The sequence below is a fragment of the Neolamprologus multifasciatus genome, chromosome 17 (genome assembly GCF_963576455.1).
Source record: "Neolamprologus multifasciatus chromosome 17, fNeoMul1.2, whole genome shotgun sequence".
NCBI lineage: Eukaryota > Metazoa > Chordata > Actinopteri > Cichliformes > Cichlidae > Neolamprologus > Neolamprologus multifasciatus.
The window spans coordinates 37,221,213-37,238,893 of NC_140455.1; the positions used below are offsets into that span (position 1 = coordinate 37,221,213).

A 17,681-nucleotide genomic window follows, 5' to 3' on the forward strand; every position below is an offset into this window, starting at 1 on the left:
AATGGTACTCATGGCCATTGATCAGTGGTCTTTGATCAATGGTTGCTGATCAATGATCATGACAATTTGCATATTAATAATCAAGGAACTGAGCTGACAGCCCATTGTTCATTCAGTGGTGCTGGTGTCAGTCATTGTGCAAATGTCCTGTTTATAAGGTTGGAAACCTGCAGTCAGTTGAGACTGAAGACGTCACCTGATGATGATGAAACGTTCTGCTGGTGGACGGCGAGGACGTGTCTAAACCTTTAGCTTTTGTTTCTAGAGATAACACCTTGTGAATTATCAGGTTTGGTAGGATCATCCGTATTGTTGTGATCAGAAGTGTTTAACTATCGTTCTTTACCTACAAACCATTCTTCATCTCACCGCTGAAATGTTCCCTGTGCCACTTAGAAACTCCTGTTGTTTAGTTCATCAGTCCACAGGCTTGTTTCGATGCTCGTTTGCAGACTTGTAGTGCAGATGTTTATGGGGAGGTCACAGGAACAGACTTTTCCCAATGACTCTTCCATGAAGGTCGTATTTATGCCGCAGATAAGAACGGTGCAACGCCATCCCCGACTGTGCTTCCAGGTCTTTTTAAGTGAAACAGATTTTCCTTTCTTGCTATCCTGTGAGCAGTTCTCTTGGAAAAGTGCTGCGATCTTCCAGATCTCAACTTGACCTCCATTCCCATTGACACGATCAGGCTTAAAACATTTCATTAGCTACAGGCTTTTTGGAGATGAGATTGTTGTCTGCTCTCAACTCCTTGTCGCACACTAAGAGACATTTCTGGAGCGGGGTTCTCAGGGTTTTAAGTTTAAGTCGTTTGTTGCTGGGGTTTTTTGTCTTTTTGAGAGCTGACACAGTCTCTAAGGGGATGGGTTTAGGGGGATAACAGGAGGAGGGAAGCTGCAGAGAGGCATTGAAGATGCAACTCTGCTTCCTGCTCCCAGCTCTGGATAGTCACATTTTAATAAATTTGGCCAGATTTCTAGAAATGAGAGCTGCTCCATCCAAAGTGGGATGAGTGGCATCTCTCCTGAGAGAAAAAGTGTCACACACAAGGTTCCTTTTGTAAAGCTTAGCCCATCTTAAACACTGTGTACTGGTGGAGTGTGCATTCCTGTGACCAAAGTGCCGTACGTATGACACCTTTCTGTTGAAATGTTCAATTCAATTTTATTTATACAGGTGCTTTATATTATAAGGTAGACCCTACAATAATAGATACAGAGAAAAACCCAACAATCATATGACCCCCTATGAGCAGCACTTTGGCGACAGTGGGAAGGAAAAACTTCCTTTTAACAGGAAGAAACCTCCAGCAGAACCAGGCTCAGGAAGGGGCGGGGCCATCTGCTGTGATTGGTTGGTGTGAGAGAAGGAAGACAGGATAAAGACATGCTGTGGAAGAGAGACAGAGGTTAATAACAAGTATGATTCAGTGCAGAGAGGTCTGTTAACACATAGTGAGTGAAGAAGAAACACCCAGTGCATCATGGGAATCCCCCAGCAGCCTCCACCTGTTGCAGCATAACTAAGGGAGGATTCAGGGTCACCTGATCCTGGTGGATGTTCTGCACATCCTCCACTTATCTTATAACTCAAAATTCACTCATCGATCTGTTTTTCCATCCCAGCCTTTCAGTCTCCGTGTACTTTGTGTAAAAGCCGAACGACAGGAAAGTTAAAGGGTTCATATCTGTAAGACTTTCTCGTGCCTCTGGATTATGAAGTAAACAAGTGGCTCTATTAGTGGATCTAATTAAACCATACAGGCAAAGCTGTGTGAGAGAGGTTGATGCCACTCCCTTCTCTGTACTCATGTCTTTCTCTGTTTTCTCGTATTCCCAGGGAGAAGCTCAGGGTGGGAGGGACCAAGTTAATGGAGCTTCAAGAGGCCTTGGAACACTGTGTTCAAGCTGCAGGTCAATACACGACGTTCCCCACGTAGCACCGTCGTACCAGTGTCAAGAAAGTTGCTCATCAACCAAACGGATTCCTCCACGTGACGGATTCTTAACTTGAACTCAAAGCTGTCGAGTTAAAGGCGCATCTGCTCGAGCTGTACCCGTTTCTGCCTTTGTTCTCCATAAAGTTCACGTTACAGAGATAACGCTGTTTTTTGAAGGTTTGTTTAATGCTGTAACAGCTGGTTTGTATAATCCAGCAAGTACAGATTTCATTATTCTCTAATAGCTTTGCATTTGTGTCCTGTGGTGAAATTTAGTTTATACAGTTTTAAATTTATTTTAAAAAAAAAGCATATTTTGTTTCATTTTTACTTGAAATATTTTTTTAATAAAAATAAAATATGTACCATTTGTTATTTAAAGGCCTGAATTTATTTAGAGGTTTGTTTTTAAATCATTTCTGGTTACCTGACAGCTGCTTACAGAATCTGTTGAAGTTGTTTAACTCACATCGATGTCGCTCTCATTCAGTATGAAGCTGGAGCCCATAAAACACTATTTCTTATGAATGCTGAGATTGGGCTCTAAAAAAAAAATGCACTGAACATTTTGACATCTAAACTTATGGTTGGCTAAATTGACAAGTAAATAACATCTTTTATATGCAGTTTGTTTCCCGTTGCTTGGTTTTGAATCACTAAAGAGACGCGTCACGTTTTCTTTACCGAGGTAGCGTTGGCATGTGCGGAGCGCTGCTGTGATCGTCAGCCCGAGCGTGGTCATGCGTGTGTGTGAAGGGTGACTAAGGGGATTATATGCCTGCGATGCCAGCAGACAGGCTTAGAATACACCTGCTGGTAGTGTGACACAAGGAGAGGCTGAAGCATCAGACACCATGCAGGGAGAGGTGGAAGATGGTGAAAGGACGGGTAATGAGGACCCCAACTTCCTGTCTCAGCTTAGTCATTTAGAAAAATGTAGAGAGCATTTTTTAAATGTTTTTTAACATACATTTAAACTCGTGTAGCTGTTTAGGGACCTCGCTGTGACCTACAGTGACGTAATTAGAAAATGAATGAATCAGTTATTATTGTAATTTTCAGGTAAGAGTTTAAAATGCCTCACATGTCGATGCTCTCAGCTCTTTAGTCATGATCCCACTTTACAATGCAAGAGCAAAGTGTACAGCCACACATACTTATGCTAGCCCATTTACCCCACACTGACAGGTATGGCGTCACCGGTTACCAGTGACCAAGTTGTGAATTGAGTGCAGGGCAGGGATTAAACCAGCTCCAGCAGGCAGGCAGCGATATGAGGTCACGCAGTCCTCTTTCAACACTTCCACTATCCAAAATGACTGTCGTCATCCCTTCCTGCTGATGTCTGTTAGCCAGCTTAGCATAATCTCCACTAAAAGACACTTGGGAGGGGAAAAAACTGGCTCAGTGTGGTAGTCACTGTGGAAAACAGTGGCAGTGAAAGCTTAGCAGTGAACAGGACGCAGCAATTACTCAGGAGCAGAAGTAGAGGAAGAGGAGGTGGCTGCAAAGGTTAGAGCCGAGTCACGACTTAGAAACGATACAATCTGTTATCGAGCGATACTTTGTGTTAATTAGTTGATTAATGTCAGAATTTGCAAACTGATGATTCATCTGAAATCACGACACCACGCCAAAAGAATCTGGTTTAAATGATTTATTAAGAAATGTTACAAATGTGGTCATTTTCTTGCTCTAACAATCCTTCCAGAAGAATCTGCCAATGCCTGACACTTTAAAACCCAAGACGGAAAAAAAAACAATTTTTAGTAAACTGCATGTCTACATACATCAATTTCTTAAGTCACAAAAACAAAAACGTAGTTAGCAGAAGCATGGTTTGTGCGTGTGTGGTGTGTGCACGTGAATGCAACTAAATCTGGCACTGGTTAGATTCAATGACTGAAGCTCTCTGCTACTACTACTATTTTTTTATTTATTTTTAAACTGGTAAATCAGCAGTGTATAAAAAAATATAAAAAAAGGCCATCGTTTAAGATCCAAAAAGCAATCCAGCTGGTTTAAAATGACACAAAAAGCCATGATAGGTGTTTATCTACTCGCACTTTTGAGTAAGGCTTCAAACTACTGACCTTTAAATGTGTGAGCAAAATTACATTTCCCCCAACAGAAATATTCTTAAATGAAAACATCACCACTCCATACACCTTTTAAGTAACCAAAAGTCCAACGCTTCTGTGAAACCTCAAAGGTGACGAACCTTTGAAATGTAAGGAGGAAAAAGAAGCACTAAATGTGTTGGCATGTGACAGAAATGAGGAAGAAACTAAATATATACAGCACAAAAACCATTGTATGCAATATGCAAAGGCGTCATGTTGCTTTGGGCAACAACCCCCCCCCCACCCCCCCTACATATAAGTCGATCTTCACTGAAGACCCCTCGCCCAACGTCCCCCCCACCCCCACACGTATCCGCTCATACACACAGATCATCACGAAACACGATTACGTCACTAAGCCTGTTAGTTTGGGGAAAAATAAAAAATAGGTGAAGCACTGAAACTCCGATCCCTGCTCTCCCTCCTCCCGGTCTTCCCTCTTCAGTCAGAGAGGGGAGACGGGGCTTTGGCGCAGTCGTACCACTCGTCCGTCTCGGGGTTGTATACCTCCACCGTGTTAAGGAACTCGTTTCCGTCGAAGCCGCCCACGGCGTAGATGGTGTCGCCCAGCATGGCCACGCCTGCGTTGCTGCGAGACGATGTCATGCTGCCCAGCATCTTCCAGTCGTTGCGGGCGGGGTCGTACATCTCCACGCAGCGGAGAGCGTGAGTGCCGTCGAAGCCGCCGACAACAAACAGTTTGCCTATCGAGAGCCAGAGACGCCGACGTCAGGGAAGTCTGACCGAGGGCGGTTCGGTCTGAAAGCTTTTCGTATCTGTGGACTCACCTGCGTGAACGGCAACGGCGGCCCCTCTGCGAGCCACATTCATGGAACCTATCAGAGTCCAGGTGTTGTTCTCGGGGTTGTAGCGCTCCACGGTGTTCAGGCAATTCCACGACTCCGCCCCTCCGATCGCGTACATGAAGCCGTCCAACTCGCACACTGCTGCCTGGTGCCTCCCTGAAAGCATATTCGCTCAATGAATACAGCTTTTCATCTCACCTTAGGCTGCAAAAAAGTCACAAAATCCACGGTGGATACACACTGATGTTGAGGGAGGCACAGTTGGTCCAGGTTTTGGCCACAGGGTCAAAAGCGTCACAGTTCTTCAGACCCTTCTGCCCGCAGGGATCCGACCCTCCCACAACATAGAGTTTGTTGTTCAAGGAGCAGACGCCTTTAAGAGACGATAGCGATGAGTTGAGTCATTGAACACTTCAGACATTTTTTCTAGACAAAGAAACAATGACATGCATGCACAGTGGACCGACCTGCGTTGCAGCGATTCGTCCTCAGCTCTGGTACTTGAGTCCACTCATCAGTGCGAGGATCGTATTTCTCCCCACAGCTCAGCTCATCAGAATGTCCGTTTGAACCTCCAATCACGTAAAGCTGACCCTGCAAGAGGTCATTAGACCCTTTCACACTTTTTGCAACATTAAGTGCCAACTAACAGAAATGTAACAAACATATTTGAACAAGAGGAGCAGAGAAATACTTAAACAGGACTAATCCTGTTTGAACAGGTGCAGCTACGCTAAAATGTCACTGTAATCCAGAACAAATAAAGCTGACATAAGATAAATGCTAAAACTCTACCATGAGCACGGCCATCTGAAAACGAGCCCTCGGAGTCCGCATGGGTGCGATGAAAGTCCAGCGGTCCTCTTTGGGGTCGTAACACTCGACAGTCCTCAGACACTCCTCTCTGTTGTAGCCGCCTGCAGGAACACAAAGAGGCACCACAGTCAATAACGCCCTTATATAAACTCAAAACATTAATCAGTGCAAAGCCTACGTGTGTGCACGTCTGTCCGTGCTGCACTATAACCTACAAATACACACCCCACTGAAAGAGAAAGCAGTAAGGCTAATGGATGATTTGCCAACCTGCTGCGATGAATTTTCCATTCAAGGCTGCGGTGCCCAGGCCGGAGCGAGCATAATGCATGGGTGAGAGCGGTTGCTCTTCGAGCTCTTCTGGCTGGGCCTCGAAGCTGAGGCTCTTCATCAAGCAGGGAGTGGCAGAGGGAGACGTCTGAGGGCTGTTGCGACCGTGCAAGAAGATCACACACAGCACGCCGTCCAGCACAGCCAGACACAAGTAGTTGTTGTCTAGGAGGAAGATGAGGGATGGTTAGGCAACAAAAAGTTTGCTTGTGGCGTTTATTCCACCCAAAGGGAAGTTCTTTCTGATTGCACACTTACTTGCGGTCTTCTCAGAGGCGATGTATTTCCACTCTCTCCTGGCGGTCTGCTTTGGGGCGTTTGCTGCTTGGTTGGAGGGAGACAGGCTTCCTGAAGAGCTGCAGCTCATCTGTCGCTGGTCGCTCTCCCGTACAGGTTTCTTCTGCAAGAGTATATTGCAGCTACAGAAACCAAGCTTGCACCACAGGCCCCAACAGTGGCCAACGCCAACCAATTCCATCCCAGCCTACTCTGTGATCCAGCTGCTCTAACGTAGACGTAGCGTGATCTTGCCGGAGCAAGTACCGAAATCTCAACCTCCCCGTATCTGAAGCCAGCTACAGCAGCTACTACAGCAGCGTCAGACCACGGCACAATTTAAAGGAGGCCGATAAAAACCTGAAACGGCAACTGTCCACACTCAGCTGGCTGAGATTAGCTTAATAAACACAATGCGGTTTTAACATATGCTCAACAGCACTGCCGGGTCATGTTCTACGTTACATTAGCTCTTACATTGTGGCTAAATTATGGTACAAATGAGCCATGTAGACTTTTAGCCAGAAAGGGACCATGTAGTTCTTTGATGCATGGTCAGGCACAAGCTGTATGCCGCACGCTGCCAAGCAAAGTGTGGTAGAGGCGGTGAAGCCAGGCACAAGCTGTTGAGTACCTGCACAAACTGAAGGTGGTCCTCCTCGCCACCAAACACCTCACTGTGCCCCTCAATCACCAGCCCTCCATCCACCAGCTTATGGTCAGGTGAGTAGTACAGCGTTTGCACCTGAAAGACAAACAGGAACAACACACCCATGTGGCTGTCTCCATGGCAACACACTGAGAGCCCCTTATAAGGGGGAGGGGAAAAAAAAAAAAAGAAGGGGGAGGAGAGGCAGTGCTGTAAAGAGGAGAGGGGGGGGGAGGGACAGAGACCTGGATCTTCTGCTGTTTGAATAGAAAGGCTTCCTTTAAAGACACACATACCACCAGCACCAGAGTGTGTTAGGCGTTCAAGCGCAAGAAGATATCGGCCGAATGTGACAGAGCGTCTCCTTAACTTCCATCTATGAACAGAGTTGGTAAAAAAAGAAATAATAAAATGCGAAGCTCCATCTGGAAAGATCTTCTGTGAAGAATGAAGAAGAGGAGCTGCGTGTGGCACACTTCCCACATCAGCTGCTTCAAAATTCAGCCTCTAGTTGAAGTCGTTACCGTGACAGCAGCCACAGCGGGCAGGCAAATCCAGATGCCTAACAACAGTGCAGGTAAAACAACTTTGCTGGGACATAACAGATTAAATCCACCAGGAGACGCGAGCAGTCAGATGTATTCTGTCGGAGCTGCTGGAGTCGCTCAGCTGCCCGTGTTTAGGGCGAATAAAAAATAAAAAGGCAAAGGATTGATGTGTGTGTGTTTTAGGAAAGTTTAACATGAATTTATGTGCAGGAACGGGGTATTCAATTGCATGTATCGCTTGCGAGGGAGATGATGAACCATGTGTTCTGATAAATGTGGAAATGGGATTCATGTGCATGTATGCCATGGACAGATGGGGACACAGTGTTGTTTGGCTGCAAAGAGAAGCTGCTGAGGGGCAGTTGTGCTCCTCTCCTCCCTCCCTTTTCTCTGACTCATTACCCTGGTGGCTCAGTCCTGGCTCCTCAGTCTGGTCTCCTGCTGCTGCTAATAAACCTACAGGAGATATAAATCAACGGGGAGGAGCGCCTGTTAGTGCTGCAGCAACAAACGTGCACCTGTTCAGATAGCAAAAAGTGAAAAATCAGAATCAAGGCTCAGACCTTTGAGTGTGTGTGTGTTCATAGGAGGAGAGGAGCACCGTAATACTCAGGTGGGGTTGCATGTAATCCAACCACATACCCAAAAGAGAATATTGGAAAAACAAACAAACCAAAAATATAAAGACAAGAGCAGACAGCAGCTCTTTTGGGCTCACCTCTAATTTGTAGTAGGGTTCAGGGGTACAGAGTTTCTTACTGCAAACACTCCAACAAATCAGAGGGAACAAAAAAAGAACAATGCTGATAGAACAGCATGAAAATGGCATGCCATTTCTACTTCAGCCTCCTAATGACGTCTTAATGTCAAAAACAGGAGGAGTTAAGAGGGAGGGGAAGGGGGGAAGGCAAGAATGCAGATTAGTACGAGAGCTGAGACGGCACGCCCGGATACTGACCTCCTCCATCAGTCGTTCCAGATGGTCACCGTTCTCCCACAGGCTACGCTGCACCCAGTTGAGAACCTTCGAGTAGAGCTTGCCATTGCTGGGCAGGGTGAGGTTGTCTTCTAGCATTACCTCCAACTGTAAACACAGAGCGAGGAGGTGAAACGGGAGGCGTGCACGGCAGAAATGAAGTGAGCGCGTTACAGGAAATGAATACCACGACCTTTACTGGGTAGCTGGGAACCTCATCTTACTGAATGATTAGCATTTTGCCATTAGTTTGTTTAAAATGCCAATTTCAGCTCTTCTCTCAGCATAATGCAATTCTACAATAAAGGAAATCACCTGCAGGTTTATATTCCACCTTACAAAAGCGGAGAGGCTCGCTTTGACTCAACCATGGGGTTAATTCAGTCCAGTATGAACAAGAGCCTCACATTAGCCTGCTGTGCTTCACGTCCCCCACACTCAACAGGGTTTGAGTGTGATGATTAAAGGGCGCACACTCATACTGTAAGTATCGTTAATTTTGCGTTAGAGTCAGAAAGGTATAAATGTAAACCTTAATCCTGAGTTATTTCACTAAACACTAACTGTAGCTACAGAGACATAAGACTGTTAACGGAGGCTTACAATGTATCACTTCATCGTTACAGAATAGGGGTGGGGAAAAAATGGATACTGTGTAGCATGGTGATATTTTGTTTGCTAATAATGTATGGATACAGGGACAGCAGAAATCGATACTTTGTTACAAAAAAGGTTTTTGTGCTCTGACTTCAGAGCATGTTGATCCTTTTTCTGAGCAAGAATCCTGACATTCCTTCACTGTCCAAATGTGTTTAACTTGTTTTTGGCAGCAATAAACATGACAGTTTACTTATTTTAATTTAAGACATGTTTTATTTTAATGAAGTTTAAAAACTTTTTATTTAATGCAAAATTATATTTTGCTTTAATTTACTTTCAAATTCTTCAGTTGCTGAAGGGGCTGCATAGTTTTCATAAACTGCATAGTTCAGAATAGCTATAATTGTACCAGATGGTTGTTCAGTTAAGTTGGACTAGACTGTAATACAAACCGTTCAGTTTGTCAACAATCAAACTGAAATGAGAGAAAGACTGAGTGTGAGACTTTGATATTAGAGAAAATGAATATTGATAAAGTTTACCTTTATGTACAGAATCTGAATATCGCAAAATACTTTTAAAGAATTGCAATAATATCGTATCGTGCGTTAAGTATTGTGATAATATTGTATCGTGGGATGTGTGGTGATTCCCACCTCTATTACAGAATGGCTCAAATGCACTTAAATAAACAGTCAATAAATACTTAAATATTTAACTACATGTGTGATCCTTTATGCCGGTACCTTAAGGCGGGGAAGTTTAAGGAAGTCCTCCTGTTCAGACACTTCCAGTAGATGGTCTTGGATGAAGGCATCTACCTGGGACAGAAATCTAGCATCTCCCATGGAGCTGGCGAAGTTTCGAAAGGAGATGGCATTCTGGGAATCCAATTTAGACAGCAGGTAGTCGCCACAAATCTGAAGTGAGCGGAACATACTGGGATTAATAACTGAGGAAATAACCTTTTTAAGGATGATGGGGGAGAAAATTGTGACGAATGGGGCCGATGAGGAAAAACATACCTGTTTGACTCGCTCCATTTTGAACCTTTTGGCTGCAGAGTAAACTTCCTTGACCAGCTCCTTGTCTGCCTTGAGTCTATCACACAGGAAACGCAAAGTCGTTAAGGTTAAGAATCATAAAGAGATGGGCGTAAGGGTCAAAGGTCAGAGTTGCTACTGACTGGGCAGTATAGGCGTAGTTTAGCAAGATCTCCACAGCCTCTGGGTCCAAGTCCTCAAAAGTGACATGCGAGACTCCATGAGACTCAATGTCACTGTTAAAGATCTCAAACAGGTAGGGACTGCAGCAAGCCAGAACTGCACGGTGGGCCATGAGTTCGTGACCACACACCTGAGCAATAAAGAGAAAGAAGGGTCACTCAATCAGGATCGGGGGGGGAAATGCGTAAAAGATCATTAATAAAGTTAAAATGAAAAGCAATTGAGTTTTTTTACAACATGTATTTAAAGGTTAATTGGTGGAGTAAGTGGTCATTTGTCCTCTCGAGCACACCCTGCTCCACCTCAGCTCATAGAAGTTCACAGAATAACTTTGGCTTTTCTGAGAATGTGCAAGTGTTTCTGCTATAAACCATACCTGCAGCCTAACGTCACAGAACTGCCCGTTTTTCCTCAGGGCGTTCATTTTGGCCACGGTAGAGTCCAGGAAACTTTCATCCTCAAAGATCAAATAACCGTTTTGAATCATCTTGGAAAAATTTTGACAAATTATCTAAGGAAAAAAGAAAAGAGAACAAAAAAAAAAATGCATTTAGTCCAGCACTAATGAACATCTTCTGCAGTGCGAGACATGCTTTCAGGTGCAGGATCGTAAACGCTGGCTTATTTCATTGACGACTACACGGGATTAGGATTAGGCGTCTGCAACGTGCACTGTCAATTATAATCCTTGCATTAGTGGTTGTCTTACCTAATAGAGAATAATTCAAATCCAGGGAAGCACCACTGCTGAGAGCAGAACAGGAAACAAACGTAGGCACCAGGCAAAGCAGACTAAGATCGCTGTGAGAACTAAGTCTTCTTCACCCAGGGAGAGGGATGGGAAGTTGTCAGAAGAAATGCCAGCTGACCACTGAGCAGAATGGAGAGGGGAAGCAGCCACAAGGACAAACTATCAGGCTTGAAGCGACTGCAATCGAGTCCTTGGTATCCCGTTGGCTATAGAGTAGTACTTATTCTGTGTTTGTTGCACATTATAACCTGCATGGGGGAAAAAAAGGAGAAGGAAAACAGGGAGTTAAGTTCTTGCTTAGTTTTTAAATGGATACTGCATGTTCTTGGCATTCAGGCAATGTGAGCATGAGTCAGTTCCACGTGGTAAGAACGTGGAACTGTTCTTACGTGGTAAGAAAGTGAGCGCTGCAGTCCCTTCTCTTTGGAAACAAACAACCATGTAGCAGAGCTCAGTTTTTCTCAATAGTCACAAGACTGCTTACAAAATTCAATAAAAGATCAATCAGACCAGTCAATCCCATCACGTTTAAGAAACTGTTATGCCAATATCCTGTAAAGCATGGAGCCTGCAGCACTGGTAGCCAAGCACCATATACTCGTCCCTTGCAACACTCCATTTGGCTCTTTAAATCTCCACACCTGCCAAGCAAGACCATTTAATCCATCTCATGTCTTCAGCTTCATCTCCCCTTCTCTCCGAGGCAAGGCTCCATCAGCTCTATGTTATATGACAGGCCTACTCGGCTAGCTCCTCCCTATAGGAACCTTTATAATCAGGCACTGACCTATAAGAAAAATGCAGGAGGAAACGACTTGTGACATGTGAAGCTTCATATAATAATAATAATAATAATAATACATTTTATTTAAAAATAGCGCCCTTCAGAACATCCAAGGACACTGTACAGCAAATACATCATATACATGTAACCCTAGTGCACAACCCCACCTACAAATCACATCACACCTAGTAAGTCTCCAAAAGTTGATTCTGTTCATCTGGACGTAGCGTTTTGTGGGAGAAACGTTTCGTCTTCAGTCTCAGCTGACTGCAGGTTTCAATCTTATAAACAGTACATTTGCATAATGACTGAAACCAGCCCACTGAAGGAACAATGGGCTGGGAGGTCAATTCCTTAATCTTAATTATGCAAATTCTCATGACCATTGATCAACAACCACTGACCTAGTAAAGATCCTCCCCGTCAGACATTTCGATCCAATACTAAAAAACAAATTTAGACTTCACCAAAAAGTAGAGCAGAGGGATACCTAAACTGACCGCGAAACAAGATTATCTCAGTTTAACAAAAAGATTTTAACAGAAGTAAACACAGCTGGTCCAATCCTGTGGCTAACCAACTCACCATTGTACCACCTGCAGACTGAAGCTCAGTAAACATAAATAAAATTGTGTTTTATTACTAAATCACATGGGGAGAGAGGGCAAGACGGACCACGGCAGGTGCACCAAATGCCTTGCCATTTAGTGCACCCTCAGTTTGTACAAGAATCCAACTAATTTAAAAAAGGTGTCAACCTAACTAAGTGGTACACATGCAGTGCACCTGTCATTTTGATTGGGTGGATTTTTTGTAGTTACTATAAACTCCGTAGCAGATTACTGCAGCCCTATTCTCAAAAAAGACACACACTCTAGGAAGCATTTAGACCGTGTGCCCTTTTCAGACACCCAGCTAAAATACAGCTGTTCTACGTTTGACTTCACTGCTAACCCGATAAAGACACAGCAAAAGACCAGACTGACAATGAGGCAGACAAACAGCATGGTCTTTGTAAGCCGCTGCTGAAATAACAACCATGTTATCCGCTGTCAGATAGTTCAGAGGAAACAAACACATTCTTTCCAAGCCAAGGTCATGTGTGAATGACACATTTGTAATAAAGGAACAAAAAGGAGAGAAAACGATTCATTTGTACTCTGCTTTTTAAAAACATTTATTTCCAGCTAACTTTGAATAAAGTGCATGTTTTTTTTTACTGCAACATTAGAAAAGGATCAATAAAAACAGTATGAATACATGAATCTTAAACTTCTATCCGATATCATTTACAATCACACTCGCAGAGCAAGTACACACATGTACTGCGCCAGATCAACAAAGTAAAAGTACTCAAATCCAGTGACCTACTAAACTCATAACCATACTGTTAGCAGTTTTATAACCAAGTAATGGAAGGAGGATCTATTCTAAGAAGGGATTACTGTGCTTCAGGCTGTATCCAACAGTTTCTTTACCTCCACTGCAACCCACAAAGGGACATGAATAAATTGGGACAATTCAAGTCTGAGGGACAAAATGATCATGATTTAAAAAAAATAAAAATAAATAATGATTAAAAATTAATGCATTTTCCTGAAAAAGCATTACACTACTTGTCAGTCACTACTGGCTTTATTTTTTTGCAAGTGCTGGAGTGATGCTACTTGCGTGCAGTATAAAAATTAAAGCCAGAAAGCATCAAGATGTGCCATGTTGCGCAACTGTTTTGTTTTTGGGAAAGAGCTCATTGGCAAATATGTGAACCTGCCAATAATGTGTGCCAAAGCACACACTGAAAAAAGCAAAGCTCGGTGGCACATTCTAGAAAATAGGCTTTTTACAATGCAATGAACAGCACGCACAGCGAGACTGGCACAGAAAGCTATAATTCAGCACGTCTGCGTGTGGACGGAGGGTACGCTGACCTATTTTTGAGTCGTTACGCAACATCTGGCAGAAGACTCCCTGAGAAGGAACAAATGCTGTGAACTCCTCCACAGGCCTGGGTCCACCACACTGGCATATTGCCTCGTTTCCCTTCCCTTTTTCCCACCAAGCACTTTACGCGAAAATCTGGCAGCCAAAAACCACACCTTCAACTTTCCAGATAGTTCTTTAACAGAGTTTCCACCTTAAACCCAGCTTTCCTGACACAAGGACCTGGTGTATTTGGATAATTTTAAACCACTGACACAGTTTTTCTGGGAACCAGTAAATGTTTAGTGTCTCAGGCTTAACAGAATATGTATGAAATTGTTGCCTGTGGCTGTCCTTTGAATCAAAACTTGTATCACATCAGACACTGAGCAAGCAGTAAAAAAAGAAGGGGGGTCAGGGCGCATGGTTGATGAGCTTCAAATGCTGTTCTACAGGCAGGCTTGAAAGCCACTAAACAAAGGCGGGAGAACAATAGCCTGGAAGAGAAAGAGTGACACTGTTCACAACTTTGTCACAGAGGACAGCTCTGAATGGATCCTCTCTCCGTTTTTCCATCTGATTAAACAGGCACAAAGAATGCTGGTAGGAAAGCTGAACAATTAATGCTTGTTAGGCAGCCCTCTTGTGGTGAAAAGAGGCACTGCTTAATATTACACCCAGTTTTCACCGTGTGGAAATTTACCGCCTGTAACACGTCGCAAAGGGAATCTAATAAGGGTGAACAACAATAACAAAAAGCACTATACACCCAGCTGCCTCTGTAGCTTATTAAAACACAGTCTTTCATACGCTGGAACATGTCTGTAGTTGAAATCCATTCCAATAAGCTACAAGGTGAGGAGGCCGTCAAATGCATGTAAGGAGCCAACCAACCCCCTCCCCAAGTCAACTACTGGCCATCTCATTAAAATAACACGTCTGCAAATAAAAGCACTAATGCCTGTGAGCACAACTGATCAGACTGCATATATACGCACACACTCCATTTACCACATACTGGACATACATTAAGGAACCCGTTAAATGTTTATTTTTAGCCCTTTCATTAAATCAGTGTGTTACTAGGGAATTTTCCACGTGACTGTTAGCTTCAGAAACCGATTAACAGCACAGTAGGTCAAATACTACCATGGCGTTAGGCAGCATGCAGCCAATAAATGCCAGATGATCAAGGGTAATCAATAAGCCCCAGTGGCAAAAACGGGGCATCAGTACTGTGGCAAGACTGGTCACAGCCCACAGCATGTGGCTAAACTACATGGAGGGTCAGTAAAGGATAGCGTGTCCCACCCTACCATTTCTCGAAGGGTAAATCTTGCAATTTGATATAAAGTACGTATGTTTGTCTCGTCGCTATTATGCAGTGCCATTCAATAACCCCCTTTCTTCTTCCCTCTAGCGAGAGGAAACCACCACCAGGGCCATGATGTCTGGCGATGATCCAGAAGTCATATAGCCACTCTAAATACAATCCCGCCACCGGAAACTGAGTCAGGAAAGGGACCCCCCTCCCCCCCCCGCCCTAAAGTACCAGATTAGGTTAAATCGATTTTTTTTTCTCCAAAGACTACAAAGGCAGATGATACAAATACCTCTGCATTTACGCGACCTAGGCATGGGCATGCAGGTGGAATGAACAGCTAGGAAGTCACGGAGAGATGGATCCGAGGGAAGCGCATGTTAGCCTTTTTTAAGCTAGCAACCTGCTTCCTAGCTCGGTAACCACGGGGCAGCTACACCAGCAGTAAATGCAGACACTGTGTTTTATTCAGTAATTACATCTAAAATAACAATACTCTTATGTTACCGGTCAGTGTTAGCTTATTGCAGTCATCAGTAACGCTAACCTGAAAGCTGCAGCTGGGGTAAATTGTCCGCGACTCTCCGCTACGAGGGAGCATTGCGCGGCATTTTCAGTAGTTGTCGAACAATTCCGATAAATGCGAAAATTACCATTTATCTTAAGCTCCGAAAATACACATCTAACAGCTGTTTTACGGCCGTGCTAGTGCCCAATAACCCACACAACGGCTTCTCCACGCGTTAACAGCTGACTACACGTCGAAGCCATCAAGCAACATCAGTTCATCTCTGAATCATTTTTAAGAGAGAACAGTCTTACCTGAGGCGTTTGATAACAAATGATATGAGACATATTTAATGCGAATTCAGACTTGGTGGAGTCGAGCTGGAGAAAAGACGCAAAGCGGCTACAGGCACGGCGTGTGGAGCTAACAGTAGGTCTTTTCTTCCTCTATAAAGGACCGTCGACACACAGTCAAACTTCGACTGTCTCTGTGCCAGAATGGCCGGGCAGCGCTAAAATGAGAACGCGCGCTCCCGAGAACCGCCACTCCGCCCCCCGCGTCACCGAGAGTGGGCGGTCCTTAACGCCCACTCTGAAAATGATGAAATCCAGGTTGTAGCGAAGCGCGGTGGATTATTAGAAACACATTGAGAAAGACGGTTTTATTTGTTTTTATTTTATTCATTCGTTATTAATTTATTCATGAAATTTTTTCAGTTTAATATTTCTTTAATAACTAGTCCTAAAAACTCTTTTAAAAAGGCTTATTCCTCGATTATAATTAACTGTTGCGTTTAAGGTGTTTCTAAGCAACTTTTCAGAGTGTGGTTGCTATGGAGATGATGACCTTTGTTAATAAAATTTCCTCAAAACTGAATCACCTTACGGTATATACCACTCCTCGTATGATTATCATGGAAATATGAAAATGTGTTCATTTTATTGATTCGCCTGTGGTTTTTCCTACGTTTATCTAAACCTGTTTCATCCATTCATATCAGCAAAATAGAGAAAGTAGTAAAATATCTACAGTGAAACAAGATTAAATTGGCCTTATAGTGTCCTGTTTGAATAGGATAGTCTTTTATCTTCTCTGTCTTTTGAATGCACCTGCCAAAATGTACTTGCTATTACTCACATACTGATCCTATGAGTCACGACAGCAACTCTAACAATTACCACAAGTGATGTCCATTAAAAAGGAACATCCAAACTAAACCGTGGCTGCTACTGCAAGGACGTCATTGTAGAAGAGCCCATTCACCTGCTGTGACTGAATGGAGCTTAGTACAAACTCAGTGCGTCAGTAATTAGATTAGAGGATAGGAATCACTTCCATAGCCACGTGTCAGTCAGTCAGTCAGTCAGTCAGTATCTGCACTGTGAGCATGTCTATTTGTCTGCAGCACAAGAGCATGTGTTGGTAACCGCAGCGATAAGAGGCGCAGTCAGAGTTTAGCCATCACATATAAGGTATCAACACAGCATAGTCTATTCATAACAGCTCTTGTGCTGGTATTATTACCACAACACGCGGTACTTCCATCCATGTAGGTTAACATTCCTGACAAGGTGAGATAAGTTATTGCTGGCTAATGTTCAAGAAAACAAATGAGTGAATGACAAAGATGGAGCCTGTATAATATTTAACCTCTGCATGTTTTTGCAGTGATGTGTCTCTGGACTGCAGAGGAAGCTTCTCCACAGACAGTTAAGGAAACCAAGCAACTCCAAAATCAAAGCACCGAGGATCTAACAGAACAACCTGACCTTCATGCATCAGTGATACATTTTGAATTCCTCCCTAACAAAGAGAGACAGTCAACCATTCACACCTATGGCCAGTTTTCAGTTTCTCCCACTGAGAACGCTCCAGACAAACACAATCAACTTTTTGGGATTTCCTTACCTAGATGATTGAGCATGCATTAAGACACATGATGTGCTCACTGTAAGCTTTCTGTTTGCAAAATCACTTTCATACCCGTGTGGAATAGGGAATGAAGAGCTCTTGGCAGGCACCACAGTGCCTGGAGCTTCAGACACAGACACAACGATTATAGCTGGAAAGCAGCCAAACAACCCAAACAATCAGTTGGTTTCTTA

The 17,681-nt window shown here is 43.7% G+C and overlaps 2 protein-coding genes across 5 annotated transcripts in view; one reads left to right on the top strand and one right to left on the bottom strand.

The window, feature by feature from the left end:
* The window catches only part of swt1 (SWT1 RNA endoribonuclease homolog), a 32,064-nt gene extending 24,930 nt beyond the window's left edge, over positions 1–7,134 (top strand). For all 4 annotated transcript variants that reach the window (XM_085138553.1, XM_085138549.1, XM_085138552.1 and 1 more), the window contains exon 17: positions 1,843–7,134. In XM_085138553.1, the coding sequence (XP_084994679.1) occupies positions 1,843–1,942 (100 nt within the window). In that variant the 3' untranslated portion in view covers positions 1,943–7,134. The remainder of the gene's footprint in view (positions 1–1,842) is intronic.
* On the bottom strand, positions 3,585–16,079 carry ivns1abpa (influenza virus NS1A binding protein a). The gene is made up of 15 exons (XM_085138574.1): positions 15,891–16,079; positions 11,002–11,291; positions 10,669–10,803; positions 10,253–10,422; positions 10,092–10,167; positions 9,813–9,986; positions 8,449–8,574; positions 6,928–7,038; positions 6,276–6,417; positions 5,958–6,182; positions 5,667–5,788; positions 5,339–5,465; positions 5,113–5,244; positions 4,854–5,027; positions 3,585–4,769 (listed from the first exon to the last, which is right to left on the bottom strand). The coding sequence occupies exons 3-15, from the start codon at positions 10,777–10,779 to the stop codon at positions 4,507–4,509; spliced, it is 1,953 nt and encodes a 650-aa protein (XP_084994700.1). The 5' UTR covers positions 10,780–10,803; positions 11,002–11,291; positions 15,891–16,079; the 3' UTR covers positions 3,585–4,506.
* Positions 16,080–17,681: the final 1,602 nt, after the last annotated feature.

Excerpts from the sequence above, each read along its gene's own strand:
- ivns1abpa (XM_085138574.1), bottom strand. The coding sequence starts at position 10,779 with ATGATTCAAAACGGTTATTTGATCTTTGAGGATGAAAGTTTCCTGGAC. Across the intron at positions 10,168-10,252 it reads AACTACGCCTATACTGCCCA|ACTCAAGGCAGACAAGGAGC; the intron begins GTCAGTAGCAAC and ends CCTGTGTGATAG. Across the intron at positions 5,466-5,666 it reads TTCAGATGGCCGTGCTCATG|GGTCAGCTTTACGTGATTGG; the intron begins GTAGAGTTTTAG and ends GACCTCTTGCAG.